The sequence below is a fragment of the Lactuca sativa genome, chromosome 8, assembly GCF_002870075.4.
Source record: "Lactuca sativa cultivar Salinas chromosome 8, Lsat_Salinas_v11, whole genome shotgun sequence".
NCBI lineage: Eukaryota > Viridiplantae > Streptophyta > Magnoliopsida > Asterales > Asteraceae > Lactuca > Lactuca sativa.
The window spans coordinates 142,431,995-142,449,110 of record NC_056630.2 but is presented as its reverse complement, the minus strand read 5'-3'; the positions used below and the strand labels follow the sequence as shown (position 1 = coordinate 142,449,110).

General features: G+C 32.6%; 1 protein-coding gene across 1 annotated transcript; it reads left to right on the top strand.

The window, feature by feature from the left end:
• Positions 1 to 10,595: 10,595 nt before the first annotated feature.
• On the top strand, positions 10,596 to 12,142 carry LOC111918331 (transcription factor MYB14). Its single transcript, XM_023914008.3, has 3 exons — positions 10,596 to 10,891; positions 11,009 to 11,138; positions 11,289 to 12,142. Exons 1-3 carry the CDS (start codon positions 10,759 to 10,761, stop codon positions 11,758 to 11,760), a joined length of 735 nt encoding a protein of 244 aa, XP_023769776.1. The 5' UTR covers positions 10,596 to 10,758; the 3' UTR covers positions 11,761 to 12,142.
• Positions 12,143 to 17,116: the final 4,974 nt, after the last annotated feature.

Sequence of the window (17,116 nt, the reverse complement as noted above, 5' to 3'; positions counted from 1 at the left end):
TCATACGAAGATTCATATTATCCTTCTTCTCCTTCTCTTCTATTTGATCTGACATCATCCGTTTGATTGAGATTCCGCACCATCAAACAGATTTGATTGATACACAGGCAGATTAGGGACTTACAATAGGTATCAGAGCCTAGTTGTATCAGTCAAAAGGATTTATTGTTTCATCCAAAAATCGAAGGTTCTGTGTTCTCGGTCCAAGCTTACGGCCGTAAACACTGAGTTCACTGCCGCAAACCAGTAAAATTCATCAACCGTGAAGTTTAGATTCTTAGGCCGTAAACCCTATTTTGGAGCATTATTTGATCTTATTTTCGAAATATTTTTGCGTTTTTGGATAGATCTCGCAAAAACAAAGGGGGTTTGTTCTTCGTGTTTTTCATAAAAAAATGTTTTTGATCAAGTTTTGGAGCTTCAAAGTCGAAAAAACGCTGTTTTTTACGTAATCGTTGAAGGGTTTTCGGCCGGAGCTTACTGCCGGAAACAGTTCACGGCCGGAGTTTACGGCCGGAAACAACTTACGGCGGCGGTTTACGGAGTTTGCGACTTGCAGCTCGGCTCGGCAGATCGGCTCGGAGGATCACGGCTTGGAAGACGGCTCGGCTCAGGAGCCGGCTTGCATTAGCGTTTCAACAAAAATACAGGACGCGAACTGAGGGTGCCCGGAATCGAACCCGGGACTTCAAAGTATTCAGTCAGCATCTTATCCAACTCAGCTAGCTGATAACTTGTTACATTCCTTCGAAAATTAAAATATAACTCGTCTTTTTCGCACCAAATTTCGAATTTTGACACTTTTAACCCAAAAACTCAATTTCTTTTATTTTTAAATTCTATTTTCATTCAAAATAAAAAATATATATAATAAAATAATAAATAATAAAATAATAATAATAATAATAAATTGTTTTTAGTTTTTCTTTTATTTTTTACTTTTTATTTCAAATTTTGATTTTGACTTTCTGGTTTGACCTTTGATTTTAAACTTTGACTTTTTCGTTTAACTTTTAAAATTTCAAATTTAGCTTTTCGGTTTGACTTTTAAGTTTGACTTTTCAAGTTTGATTTTTTAAATTTGACTTTTAAGGTTGACTTTTTTTTATAAAAAAAGGGCATTTTAATTTTGACGTTTAATTTTTATCTTAGCTTCTAGTTGTGTTTTTTTAATTGATTTTAAGATCTACGAGGGAGTTGAAAACATGAAAGAGAGTCGTCAGGATATCTTAAGACAAAATTTCAACATGTTCGATTATATCCCTGGAGAAACCCTGGAAACTCAGTTGCAGCGATTTACCACACTCACTACTGAGATTAATATTGCTGGGATCTTTTTGACCAAATCTGAGATAAACAAAAGGCTATTGAATTCACTTCCGAAATCGTGGGATATGAACGTGGCTATCATCAAGAAGACAAAAGATCTCAATCATCTTAGTCTTGCTGATGTAATTCAAGAACTTGATGCTTTGAAGTGTAGAGAAACAATGAGTTCTGAAAACATTCTGGTCACTGAAGTTACATGTTCTCCAGCTTGTGAAGCCACGATTAAATTTCTTCGGGAACAAATTGATGTATTTAAAAGAGAAGTTGAGGACCTGAGATATGAAGGTTATCAACTCAGGAAAGGACAGAAACCCCCGAAGGCTGAATTAGAAGCTAAAACCAAGGACTTTAGGAAACTTCAGGAAGAGTATAGCAGCAAGTGTGAAAATTATGATTATGTTAAGAGACAACTTACTGCTGTAACTGAAGAACTTGACGCTTTAAAAATTAAGTGTGGAAAAACAAATGTCAGTTTCAAAAATTATATTGCGTCAAGTCAGACAGTCAAGTCCTTATATGAAACCCAGTTAAAATTCAAAGAAAATCAAAGCAAGGGTCTAGGGTATGATAGTGTTCCTCCTCCTTTCAATCATAACTACACATCCATCCCCATGACAAAGAAAGAAATTGACAGGGAGGCACATCTTCAATATGGAAAACGAGCTGGATTTGTGTCAGGAGGTGTTATTAATATTGAAGATACTAATGATGCTACTTCTTGTGCAGGCAAAGTAACAGAAGATGAGAACAAGGAGAAAACCATTGAACAATCCAACATCTCCTTGAACTCTAAATCTGTTGCTTCGAACTCAACTGCTTCTGATCAACCTGCCGTTGGTAAATACAGGCCACCAATTCCAACGCAACAGAGTTCTTGTGGCAAGTGTGCATGTGGGAACAACAAGAGACAAGGAAAGGATACGCCACCAGGGGCAGGAAGAAATAACTTCACAGTGAAGAAAAAGACATGTTTTCACTGTGGAACACCTGGACACATTGCCCGAAACTGCCCAAATCGCGCATACGTTCCCTACTATGCACAAGGGTGGCAGAACGTGCCAAGAGGGAGATACTCCAAAGGAAACCCCTCAAGGTCACGTTCAGACAATGCCGACTGGAATGCCATGAAGACCAAGAATTTAAATCCCAAGGCCAAGAATCAAACCTCAAAGGACAAGAATCAAAATCCCAAGGAAAAGAAGGGAATGTTGGCACAGAAGTCTAGTTCAAGAGATGCTCCTGTAAAACCAAGACCGGCTAGGTCAAAGTCATCTCGGCAGCTGACTTCAAGTTCCAAAGCAAGTGCCGAGGCACCCATCGGATCGAAAAAGAAATGCGTTAAACCCGAATATAGATGGGTACCAAAGGCTCAATCTCCCAAATCAACTAATGACTCTAATATTTCTACATCTTCTGTTTGTGATAAGCAGGACATGTCATGGGAGAGAGTATCGTGCAAGGATGACAAAGGTCGACCCAGTTTCAAAATGGACTGGGTTCCAAAGACCAACTGATCCCACTCTGTGTCGGAGCAGCTATGGAGGCATATCATCAGACTTTGGTTTGTTGGTAGTGGTTGTTCCAGGCACATAATAGGGGACATCTCTCAAATATACAGCACTCATAACTTTGTTCGAGAGTTTGTGTCCTTTGCGGGAAAGGAAAGAAGGGAAGAAAAGAAGGGATCACACAGGGTTAGTGCTTAATGACATGAAGAATTTTTGGATCTGTTCTGAGATTATGCTTGTTGTTCTTAGACCTTCTGAATGCAGATTCAATCGGTGAATTACGGTTTGCGTTTTCTTCTCTATACTCCTGTGTTTTTCTTAAGCTGATTCGCTTTAAAGACTAATTTTTGTTTTAGGATAGTTTAAATTTGCGTATTAACTTTCGTTTCTCTCCTATGCACAAATTTAGGGGGAGAAATAAAAACAAAACAAAAATTAAAAAAGTTTCAAAAATCCAAAAACATTAGAAAATCAGAAAATCAAAATATGGTGTTAACGGAATGTGCTTGCAGGAGATGTTTTGGGAAGTGATATTATTAAGTGATAACAGGCAACCTGAGTCTGCGTAACGTACCCGAAGTTGAAGGGTCTATGCTCTGGTTTGATGCGTCGGTAGGCATGAAAATTTTTAAATGGACAAGACTAGGCAGAGCTAAACTTAGGAAATTTATAGACTTGACAAATCTTGACCTAGTTAGATCCATTCAGCCTGACAATACGACGCTCGGATAGGTTGAGCAGGGAGATATATATATGGGAATCTACCCGTCACATTAATTGAACCCGTACTTGGAACCGTGGCTTAACTTTTCCTCGATGTGCGGATTCTGTCCTTAATTCCGGTTGGATGGGGCGACTGGTAAATTCCGATAAATTAGGTCTGTAGAATATCATTTTCTTTCTTTCCGTGTGTTAGTCACATGTTGTCTCCTTTGCGTGATTTCCAATCCGACCTGGTACACAACATATGTAACTCTATTTCTCTGCAGGCTATATATATATATATATATATATATATATATATATATATATATATATATATATATATATATATATATATATGTGTGTGTGTGTGTGTGTGTGTGTGTGTGTGTGAAATACTTCTTATCTGTTAGCCATATGCTGTCTCTTTTGCGCGACTTCTAATCCGACCTGGTACACAACATATGCAACCTTCTTCTTCTCAACCCCTCTGAAGTAGTTAGCAATAGAATTCTGAATCTCTCCTCTCTCTGAATGGTTGTCTGCTCACCCGGTGTAAGGAGTACTCTGGAAGTTCTTGATGGCTGGGGCATATCGTGAAGCGGGAAACACGTTCCAGTACACTTAAAATTGAACTCATACAGATTGTCTATAGATCTCGCTGCTCAATTTAGGTGGACAACAATATCCCTGGTCGTCGTCAGCTGAATGGTCCTTAAGATATAGTATTGAGGAACTTAGGATCAGATATAATATCTAGGAACTTAAGTTCACCTTGTCTTGTAACAAATAGTATGTCCTAAATTTGTCACAATTTTTCGTGTTTAAGTGGACAACAATACCGACGATCGACCAGACAAAGATGTGAATATGAAAGGTACCGACAAGTGGATTAAGGCTGTCTAAAAACTTTGATCCCAAATCACTCTTAAAGTTAAATATCATTTTTATTTTTGTTAAATTTGTCATAGTTTCTTCTAATTTAAATATTAGGGGTGAATTAAAAAAAATTAAAAATAATGAAAATTAAAAAAATCAGAAAAATTAAAAAAAAAACAAAGAAAAATCAAAAAAATTAAAAATCCAAAAATAGTGTTATTTCTGTTTTATTTCTTGTTCAGAAAAATCAAAAATCCAAAAATATTTTTGTTTCTGTTTTAATTTGTGTGCTAAGTTTTCTTTTAGTTTTGTTTTGTCTTGAAAAGTGATTTCAGGTATAGATAAGACTCATGGAGTTTGTGTTGAAGATTTCTGAGCCAAAGTCTCGTCTGTGAGCATCGAAGAATTCACATTCGAAGGAGCAAGAAAGGAAGATTATTCTTTCAACATTCAATCCTTCAACCCCAGAAGCAAGGTGAAGCTGCAATTGAAGATTATGTGACGGATTGCATTGAAGCCTCCTCAATCAGTCTGCTGCTATCTTTGTACCTGCTGAAGTGATCCAGAAGATTTGTTCTCTCTGATGTTCTCTCTGAAGATTCTCAAGCTGAAAGCGTTATCTTTCAAGAATCAGTACATGAAGCCTCCTCACCCAATGTGCGTTCAATTCCAAATCTTGAAGAATTGCCCAAGTGCTCAAGATGAAGTTAAAAACTGAAGCCAAAGCTTCCATTGAAGATTGACAAGAAGAGCCAACTACTTTTTAGGGGGAGCTTGTTGGGTCATTAAGAAAAGAAAGCTATAAACCAAGGGGGAGATTGTTGGGTCAAAATATGGTTTATACTTTACTTTTCTGGGTAGTTGTATTTTTGTGTAATATTTATGAGTTTATGGTCTAGTTTACGGCTGAGTTTACGGCCGTAAACACCTTACGGCCGTAAACTCATTTACGACCCATTTGTTTTCGGCCCATGTTCCCTTGTATAAATAGAGGTGTTAGGGTGAGGAGTAGAGATTGATGAACAGTAGAGAGTTTTCGGCCAGAGAGAATAAGGAGTGTATGTGTGTGAATCTTTTGTATCTGGAACGTTAATTCATATCAATTCATACGAAGATTCATATTATCCTTCTTCTCCTTCTCTTCTATTTGATCTGACATCATCCGTTTGATTGGGATTCCGCACCATCAAACGGATTTGATTGATACACAGGCAGATTAGGGACTTACACATACATATTCTTACAGACTAAAAGCCTTATACATTTTAATATAATTATAAATATTCTAAAAGAAGATCAACAAAAATGAATAAAATTCTTATAAAATAACAACATTCTTAAATTGTGAGTATGATCAAACTTTATTCATTCTTCGAATTATTCCTATTAGGTCTTCATCGCATTCTTCCAACCATTCCTATCACAAATACAACAAAACTAATAATGGTTAAAAACATGTTACTTGCAATTAACGATCACTTTATATATTTTGGTAGAATACATATAATATGACAGAATACATAGAATACATTCTGACAGAATACATAGATTTTATTCTGGCAGAATACATTCTGGTAGAATTCAAAGAATACATTCAAAAGTATCGTATTTACTGCTAATATTAATATACAATAACGAGCGACAATAGAAATTGAAATTCAAAATCACAAATTGAACCAAAATAATACACAGACAAATTAACTACCTTTCTAAACAATTACATAAAACATGTGCTGCTAGTAATTCTGACAGAATGCATATCACAAGGTTAAATTTTTTAGATTCTTTTTCAGACATTTCAATAAACACCTGTTAGACATTATCATCAAACAAGCCAAAATTCATCTAAAACAATTAATGAAGTTAGAATAATAATGTGGGTGCTATGTGTGTATCAACAAAGACCATGATCCTTATAAATAGACAAAGAAATCATCAAAAAAATGTTAAAAACCAATATTCGTATAACATATGAAATACAATCATGTAATCCTAAAACTACAATGAAAAAAGATGGAGTCTTATATATAGACATTTCATCGAACATTTAGAGGGCAAAATACATGTTATATGACAGAATACATATTATATAAAATATATGTTACTAGTAATTTTGACAGAATACATGTTATATGACAGAAACATTCTCACAACATATGGCATAATACATAAAACATAGAATACATTTTAACAAAATACATAAAATACATAGAATATGGCAGAATACATAGAATATAACAAAATCCATGTCTAAGATTACTAAAAACTATGTTTTAAATATGGAATTAGTCAATTACTGAGAATTTGGCTTGAAACATCTCTTATGCATTTTATCAAACACCTTCTGTGCATTATCCAGTTGTCCTAGCTTTACCTTGAAATACAATGTCAAACATCTTCAACAAGTTGTATTAAACACCAAACACCTTCATAACACTAGAAATTGAACTGAAAGCGGGAGAAAGATTCATGATATCATGGAAAATTGATAGAAATCGATTACATATGTTGAGATAATCATAAACCAAATGTAGCTATACCAAACTTGAATTAAGAGAACGTATATTCGATTCCACTAGTGAATTTTCAGAACTGGGAGATCTTAATCGGAAAGAACTTACCAGCTTGGTTCAAATAAAATACAAAGAAATACATCCAAACAGATTGCAATCATAGATTTTTCAGAAATGGCGTTCACAAAATCATTTATCCAAAACCAAATACATAAAATCGATTAAATAAAAAAAATGAGTTTATTATAAGAAAAAGAAACTTACAGACTGATTGGAGAAGAAATTTATCCGTGGTCATGGGTATGGAAACTTGATGATTGATAGTGGAGATTTTAGGGCTCGAACCGTGGAGAGTTTAGGGCTCAATGTGAATTGGAATTGGGCACCATTAGGGTTCATGTTTGTATTGTGTGTCAGGTTGATGATGATCGGCATGGTAGGTTTCTTCTCCTGGTGTCATGAAGGAGTCATTGGTGAAGATTGACGAAGCAATTTAAGTTCGAATGGTGAGTGTTTTTCTAGGGTTAACAAACTAATTTCCCTGCACATTAAATGTTTTAAATCTTTACGAAAATTAAATATAACAAAGATTTCTATTATACTCTTTTCTGATTTATTATTGAATTTATTTTTGCTTAATTCTGATTGGTTGTTAGAGGCACACGATACTTGTTGAAAACATGGGAACCTAACTCTATATATATATATATATATATATATATATATATATATATATATATATATATATATATATATATAGAGAGAGAGAGAGAGAGAGAGAGAGTTAGGTTCAAATGTTTCTAGCAAATAGTGTGTGCCTAAATGCACCAATGAGAATTCAGGAATAATAAATCATTAAATAAATTAAAAAAGGGTATAATGGTAAACTTACTATATCTAATTATGGTAAAAATTAAGTCAATTAATCTCTCCTTAATTAGTTTAACCCTACAAAGCCAACATCCCTAACCATCGACGGCTTCCTCAAATCATTGATACCTCTGTACCTTAATTTCCATCGGAAATCGATTCATACATCTGAGCACCACCGTCGGCATTTTATCTGCCATCATGACAGCAACTTCTAGATCCTCTATTTGACTACTCTTCTTCCTCATCTTCATGTTCATCGCCTTCCATCCACCTGATGCCTCCATGCTTACAGATGGTGGCAAAAAATAGATTGATTGAAATAGAATGCCTGAAAGATGTTCGATTAAAGTCGTCAGAATAAGATTATGTCTTTCTTTTCATATCTGATTTTGAGTTTTTGAGCCTACAATATTGAACCATAAGACAACTATTGAACAACAAGACCACATGTTTGATTTAATGTTTATGTGATTCTTTTTAATCTATATTTTCTGTCTTTGGTTCTTAGTTATTGCATATACGATGACATATACTACTCTAATTTGTATTTGTGTTTTGGTTTTATTAAAATAATGGATATAAATAACACATATTGAAGTGCACTCTATGTGTTTGTGTTTATGCCTAAGAGAAGACAGAAGGACAACTAAGACTAATGATTGATAACTTTATGAATTACAATAGCAGGAAGAGTGAAGAAATGTGGTTAAAAAGTTGGACGATCCTCGAGGGGGAGTCGTTCATCAGGTTTGTTTTTCTTTTTATTTGCAGCTTGATCTTGATTTCTCTTATTGATAATCAACCACCTATCCAAGAAATTATTCCCCAATCTAAATCCGTAGAGACACACGATCATTTCTAAATCAGTGGAATTTTTATACATTAATTGTTTATCCCATTCTTAAAGAATCAGATAGTGAGAAATATCAATTCTTCTCTTTGACTTTTGAATAGATACTTTGATTATAAAAGTCTAATTCAGTAATTGGTTTCGAATTGTTTTTATACTTGTTCTTCTATGTTTTATTGTAGTGATTTTGAATATAAAAGTCAATTTATGTTAGAATCTTGTTTTGCATATACTGGCTTTAGTTATTTTGTTTTTCTAAACCATTTGAATTGAGTAAAATTATATAAAAAAAACTAAAAACTTCTGAGTTTTGTAGATAATAAGAAGAAAACAAAAACTAAAAGTTGGTGTGTATTTTTTGTGGTGATGTAAGCAGGAACATGTGTTTCTTTCAAATATTCATGATTCAGATATTCTGTTGGAATTTAATGTATGCTAGGATGATGCAGAAATGATGAGGTAACTTATGAAAAAAAATAGATATGTGATACTTCATTCTCAAAGAATGAAGAAAAACAACAATATTCTTTCAGAATTTCGGGATTCAACATCCAAAAACAGCAATATTCTTTCAGAATTCAAGAAGAAAACATGGAGAACGAGAGTATTCTAGCAGAATGTTGTTATTTTTTAAGAATGTTATTCATTTTTGTTGATATTCTTTTAGAATATTTATAACTATATTAAAATGTATAAGACTTTAGTCTGTAAGAATATGTATGAATTTGTATTTAAGTTTGGATGTATAAGAATATATTAGAATGTTTGTTATTTTTCAACATCTTATTCAAGAATCTTGTTTTTCTTCAATAATATTCTATTAGAATAAAATTCTGAAAGAGTATCATTCTAACAAAAATTATTCTGATAGAATAAAATCGGTAAAAAATGAAATTCAATTAATTAAAAAATTCAGATTTTTTTAAATTAGGAGAATTAATCATCCCTAAAAATCTGAAAATTTCCTTTTATAAATGTAGTTAATTGTCCAAAATACCCTTTTGCTAAAAATTGTGTGATTATATGGTACATGTTACCCCATTGTAATATCATACACTCTCAAATCATGTCCATTGATTAATTTCATCCGTTGGTCCAGATCTGTACATTTTGACACACAATACTTAGTAAAAACAAAATAATTTAAGCATATATATATATATATATATATATATATATATATATATATATATATATATATATATATATATATATATATATATAAAGAGAGAGAGAGTTAGGTTCAAATGTTTTCACTATCTATTGTGTGTCTGTATTATTGATTCTGGACCAATCATTATAGTTATTTTAAGAAAGTAATTAATGCTTATTAAATGCTGAAGATGTAATTAATACCTATTATATCTTCAACATGTAATATGCATTAATTACTTTCTTAAATTAACTAAAATGATTGGTCCAGAATTATTCATACATGCACACAATAGATAGTGAAAACAAAATAACTTAACCCTATATATATATATATATATATATATATATATATATATATATATATATATATATATATATATATATATATATATATATATATATATATATATATATATATATATATATATATATATGTCACAAGTCGCAAGTGCTAGTAGGTAGTTTCAAACACATAATGCAATGCAATCATGCCACCTGCGTAGCCGCTATGCACGGATGTGTTCACACTTGGTTTTGACCTTCCGATACAAAATACCAAAAATACAAATGATAATTAATAAGTGAAAATAAACAATCCTTTATCCCCACGTGTTGTTTGTTCATTTTGAATATATGTTCTGGTGTTTTTTTATTAATATAACGAGGCACTGGAAAAATCGAACACACAATTTAAGTAGTTGACACAGGTTTCTTTAATATAAGGAAAAAGAAAAATTAGATCAATGTTTAGTCATTTCCAAAATATCACTTTTAAATTGAACATGTCTTTATAATCTGTCCTTTTTTGATCCGTACCCTTATATAAACCCTTCACGCTTCCCCCCTTTGATCTATCACACACACCATCTTCTTTGTTATTCCTGCATACAGACAATTCTAAGAAAACACTCAAAAATCTCATCGAGTATAATATATTTCAAGTGTATAAATGGTTAGATCCCCGTGTTGCGAGAGGATGGGGTTGAAGAAAGGCCCATGGACACACGAAGAAGATCAGATCCTCATCGACTACATTAAAAAGTATGGCCATGACAACTGGCGCGCTCTCCCTAAACTAGCTGGTTGGTTTCCGTTACGAACTCCATATGTTCTTTAATCTACTTTGAGTTTGATCACCATATCAAATGTTAAGATCGTGATTTCATAAATTAATCATATCTTTTATGTTCTTTTTATAGGTTTGTTAAGATGCGGGAAAAGTTGCAGGCTTAGATGGACTAATTATCTCAATCCAGATATTAAAAGGGGTAACTTTACTAGAGAAGAAGAACAAACCATCATACAATTGCATGCAGCCATAGGAAATAGGTTTGTTCTATATCTGTTAACATGCTACTACGTACGGATAATCCATATTGTATATAACAAACATGTAATTAAATTTTTTTATGGCGTTGGATCTCAAGATATAACGGATCGATTTTTGGAAATAATATGAGTTTTTAATCGGAATTACAGATGGTCAGCAATTGCAGCACAATTACCGGGACGTACGGATAACGAAATTAAAAATGTTTGGCACACTCACTTAAAGAAGAGAGTTCATGAGGCTGAGAACCAATGTCAAGCCTCAAATTTTCAGCAACAAAAGATCAAATTAGAAGAGTACATTGAGTTATCACCGACGTCCTCCTCTATAAAATCATCAGATATTAATTCTGATCATGCTCATGATCAGACTAGTGACAGTCAACTCAATTCTCCTAACTGTGAGATTTCTTCAGTTATCACCACGGATAAAGGTGACATGCAAGTTTTGGGACGTTTACAAGAAATGGATAATGACTTATGGTCAGAGATTTTCTCAGGTGAAAACTCCGGTGAGTTAACGGTGATGGAAGCAGGTTACAAATACACGTCAAGCATGAATGATGACATGCAGTTTTGGTTCAATGTATTTACGAGAGGGGAGGAGTTATTAGAATTCTAAACGGGGTAACGGTTTTCTAATCACTATATTCGGTTTTTTCGTTACTAAAAACCATTGTTTTTAAGCACAAAATCGTTGGTTTTTGTTAATAAGATCAAAGAGAACAGAATGTATCACTAACGTGAAAGAGCGAGTTCAGATCAAAATCTTGGATTAAAATTCTTGTGTTTTTACCTTTTTTAATTTTTAGATGATACGATTGACTCGAAGAGTATTAATTAGAAGGTGACAAGTTTGACGAATTCAAAGTCATTGTTGATAGACTAAATGCAAAAATAGGACAAGTGGAGAAAACTTTTTAACAAAAAGTAATTTATATACAAATTGGCTTCTTAATTTTCTTTTATAAATAATCATATTGTTTAACCATACCGTGGCTGCTTTTGCTTTTGTTACCCCACACACACACACATATATATATATATATATATATATATATATATATATATATATATATATATATATATATATATATATATATATATATATATATATATGAAATGGTTATTTGGGAAACAAAAAAAAACCCCTAAAAATCATAAAAATACAAAAAAAAAAAAAAAAAAAAAAAAAAAAAAAAAAAAACTACTTAGAGATCACAAAACTTTTTTTTTGAATTTTTTTATAAAAAATTGCAGCGTTCTATACAAATTCGCTGAAAAAAATTTGAATTTTGTTTTAAAAAAAATTTGATTTTTTTTATTTTTTTTATTTTTTTCAGCGAATTTTAAGTAAAAGTTGCGATTTTTTATTAAAACAATTCAAAAAAGATTTATGATCTCTAAGTATTTTTTTTATATATTTTTATGATTTTTAGGGTTTTTTGTTTTCCATAAAACCTAAACCTATATATATATATATATATATATATATATATATATATATATATATATATATATATATATATATATATATATATATATATATATATATATATATAGGAATGAGTTCTATGGAAAACAAATAACTAGGGCAACATCTACCGTAACCAATAATCAAATGACACGTGTCAATTTCTTTCTTCACAAGTAATGTATTGTGGAAGTGATGTGTTGTCATGTTTTCATTGGTTTAAATATGTGTTGCCCTAATCATTCATTTTCCATATAACTCTTCCCTATATATATATATATATATATATATATATATATATATATATATATATATATATATATATATATATATATATATATATATAAGGGAATATGTGGTTGTTATATACCTAAGGTTATATATAGAAGAACAAATCGTCCCTGTGGTTTGGTTAAATTTGCGTGTTTGGTCCCTAACTTTTGTTTTGCACTCGAACCGTCACTTTATTGCGTCGCTCGTCCCTGTCAAACATAAAAAGACACTTCTGCCCTTTCTCATTCATTTTTTACCTTTTTAATTATTTGTTTTATGTTTTTAAATAATAAAATAAAAGACCACCCTCCATTCCCCATTTCATTCTCATCCACCCACTCGATTACATTCTCCAAGTTTTCCCAAATCCTCTTTCCGGCAAGAGACCATCGTTGCTTTTCCGATGATCATCGTCACTTTTTCGGCACGCAATTGTCACCTCTATAACCACTTCTTCTCACTAGAACCTCAGTTCCTCTCTTCCCGTCACCAGGGCCGGTCCAGACGGTGGGCAACCCGGGCGACCACCCAGGGCCCACCTCTCCTGAGGGCCCAAAATTTCATGGCTATGTAGTGTATATATATATAAAAAAAAATATTACCTAAATGATTTTAAGGCCTAAATTTGGTTCATACTCAAACTAGGTCAAAAGATAAACAATTTGGCTTTGCCAAAAACTTGATGTGCACAAAAGTACCCATTGATTTTAATATTTATAAACTAACAAACTTAGACTAACTATGCATCTATAGGTTGTGTACCTAGTCAGATTATAGTATAGGTTTGGTAAGTCGGGTATCGATCACAGGGAACAGTTGTTACTCATTAATCTGCTTGTTATCAAATTAATTTTAATTATTAACACATTTAAAAAGGGTTTTATCTGATTTTACAAGATTAGACGAACTTAACTCAAATTCAATCAATAAGTAAAAACACTCTTGTTTAGTTCGAATCCACTTCGTCCTTATGGCTAGCTAATAATTATCGATTATCAAGTTGGTTATTATTATATTAGTAATTTAAGTCTAACTTTACCAATAATTAGTTAATTCATGTAAAACTATGTATAGCCACACACAATTAAACATAGAACCAATTATGATTATGAATATGCTATGTAAGATTTATTATGCAAACGCAATTATAGTCATAATCTACGTTCTCTAGCACAGCTAAATTTATTTACTTTAATTACTAACTAAGATTAGTCAATCCTAGCTCTAACAATTTAATGTTCACTAAATCATTAGGTAAACAAGTTCATGCATGTCACACCCCAAAACCAAGAACGGCGGAAACGTTCTGAGGCGGAGGACGTCATGTACAGTATCACAATAATGAAAAGTAGTAAACAAGCAACAACATCATCCATTGCATTAATAATATAATTTTAATACAAGTGTTCTGTCAATTTATAATAGACACTAAAGTATAAACAAAATGAAAGATGAGTCTTGAACGAGCTCCATCTTCTCTAAACCTTGCATCGGTACCTGTCTACTGTTGACCTGAGGATACAAGTTATTTTGAAAGAGAGTATCAGCTTTAAAGCTGGTGAGATCATAAGTATTAATGTGTCTTAATTTGTATGTAAGTATTTGTTTGACATGTAATGAAAGACTGGAAAATGTTTTGAAAGAAAGTTCGTGTAAGTATGAAAATGTTTGTAAAACAACTGTAAACGTTTGAAAAACCCTAGAAATCCCTATAATTTCTACTATATTAAAAGGGAGTCTTCTACCAAGACCCAACTGCTCTAAATGTAGTCTTCTACCAAGACTTAACTGTTTTGTATGTTTGTTTCTTGTAAAAGTGTGTAGTTTTCCCCAAGTGTGACTATCATTAACAAAATATAGTTTGTACATTAATGTTTAAGTGAAATGATCACTAACTATATGTAAAGGGTAAATTAATGTAGTATTGTAGTGTTGTATTATAGGAACTACTGCTGCACTAACTACCTTAAACCGGATTTATATTAAGGTATTATGTGATTAATTGTACCATACTATCGACTAAGTAACACGACAAATGTAGGTCGTAAAAAGGTATGATGTTTGGCACCCGTAGACCTGCAGGTCTGGTTGTAGCTAGCAGCAAGGTGTAGGATAGTCAATCCAGTATAGATCTATACGCAAACTCACGCTCTCCCTCCAAGAGACTCTGGCTACAACTCGGGCCATGGCATTAAAGGCATGCTCCGATACAGTGGATCACAATTATGTTAACGTATTCATTTATCTATAATGTATTGTTAATCGTTCTAGTATCGTTGTATATGTTCTCTTTCTAGTATAGTTGTAAATGTTCTCCTGTAGACGTATCTATGTAAATGTATCTATGTAAATGTAACATGTAAATGTATCTATGTAATAGTATAGTAATGTACTGTGTGTACTACCTGTGACGTGTGTTCTCTCTCTATCTAGCAAGTATTGACTCATGAATGAACTGACTCATTGTATGATATTGTTTTCTAGTAATAGTTCTAGTATCTTCCTAAACTACCCATATGGTAGCTTACTAGTAATTGAACTGGTACGTATGAACATGTATGTATACCCTTGCTACCCGAGGGCATTGGATGAACTGGAAGGACCTTTATGACTATATATGTACATATGATATATAACTAATATTTAAACAACCTTCGGACGGATACCCGATGTCCCACCGGACCACATCTCAAGCGCGAAAAGGAAATAGGGTGGATAGCCTTCCTAAGTCTTTTAAACAAGTCTTATATATCTATACATATATATGCATGCAATTGATTAAGTGAAATGATCATTAACTATATGTAAAGGGTAAATTAATGTAGTACTGTAGTGTTGTATTATAGGAACTACTGATGTACTAACTACCTTAAACCGGATTTATATTAAGCTATTATGTGATTAATTGTACCATACTATCGACTAAGTAACACGAAAAATGTAGGTCGTAAGAAGGTATGACGTTTGGCACCCGCACACCTGTAGGTCCGGCTGTAGCTAGCAGCAAGGTGTAGTATAGTCTATCCAGTATAGATCTATACACAAACTCACGCTCTCCCTCCAAGAGATTCTGGCTACAACTCGGGCCATGGCATTGAAGGCATGCTCCGATCCAGTGGATCACAATTATGTTAACGTATTCATGTATATGTAATGTATTGTTAATCGTTCTAGTATCGTTGTATATGTTCTCTTTCTAGTATAGTTGTAAATGTTCTCTTGTAGACGTATCTATGTAAATGTAAACATGTAAATGTATCTATGTAATAGTATAGTAATGTACTGTGTCTATTAGCTATGACGTGTGTTCTCTCTCTATCTAGCAAGTATTGACTCATGAATGAACTGACTCATTGTATGATATTTTTTTCTAGTAATAGTTCTAGTATCTTCCTAAACTACCCATATGGTATCTTACTACTAATTTAACTGGTACGTATGAACATGGATGTATACCCTTGCTACCCAAGGGCATTGGATGAACTGGAAGGACCTTTATGACTATATATGTACATATGATATATAACTAATATTTAAACAACCTTCGGACGGATACCCGATGTCCCACCAGACCACATCTCAAGCGCGAAAAGGAAATAGGATGGATAGCCTGCCTAAGTCTTTTAAAAATTTCTTATATATCTATACATATATAGGCATGCAATTGATAATATAAAAGCATAAAATAAGTTTTGTAAAACCTTTGAACATAATTATTATCTAAGAAAAGATCGAATTGATGTCAATCTATAAAACGGTTTCAAGGCATGGGTTTGATAGAACAGTTTAAGTATAAAGAAACATTTGTTTGAAACACAATTGTAAATGAGTTTGAAATGAAACATACAGAGTAAAATGTACAGTTTAATAAGGAGTTTTAAACATATAAAGTGTTTATGAAAAACATTTGAAGGAAATTGTTTGGTAAAACGGCTAATGAGTAGCAAATCATTTGAATGATGCTTATTAATCACATATGATTGATATAATAACGAGCATGATTCTACTTGTATCCCCCCATAAAGTATTTAAAAATATTTAAAACATTGATTAAGGGGTATGAACTCACCTGTTGCGATTGGATCGGAAGGAAGTGTCGGATAAGTGCTTGGTGTCAAGTGAAGACTTAGACACGCACAAAGATCCTAATTACATATGAGGACATATGTATATAAGCAATTAGTCTTTAAACAACTAATAAACAAGTCAAGACACTCTAGGACATGACAAA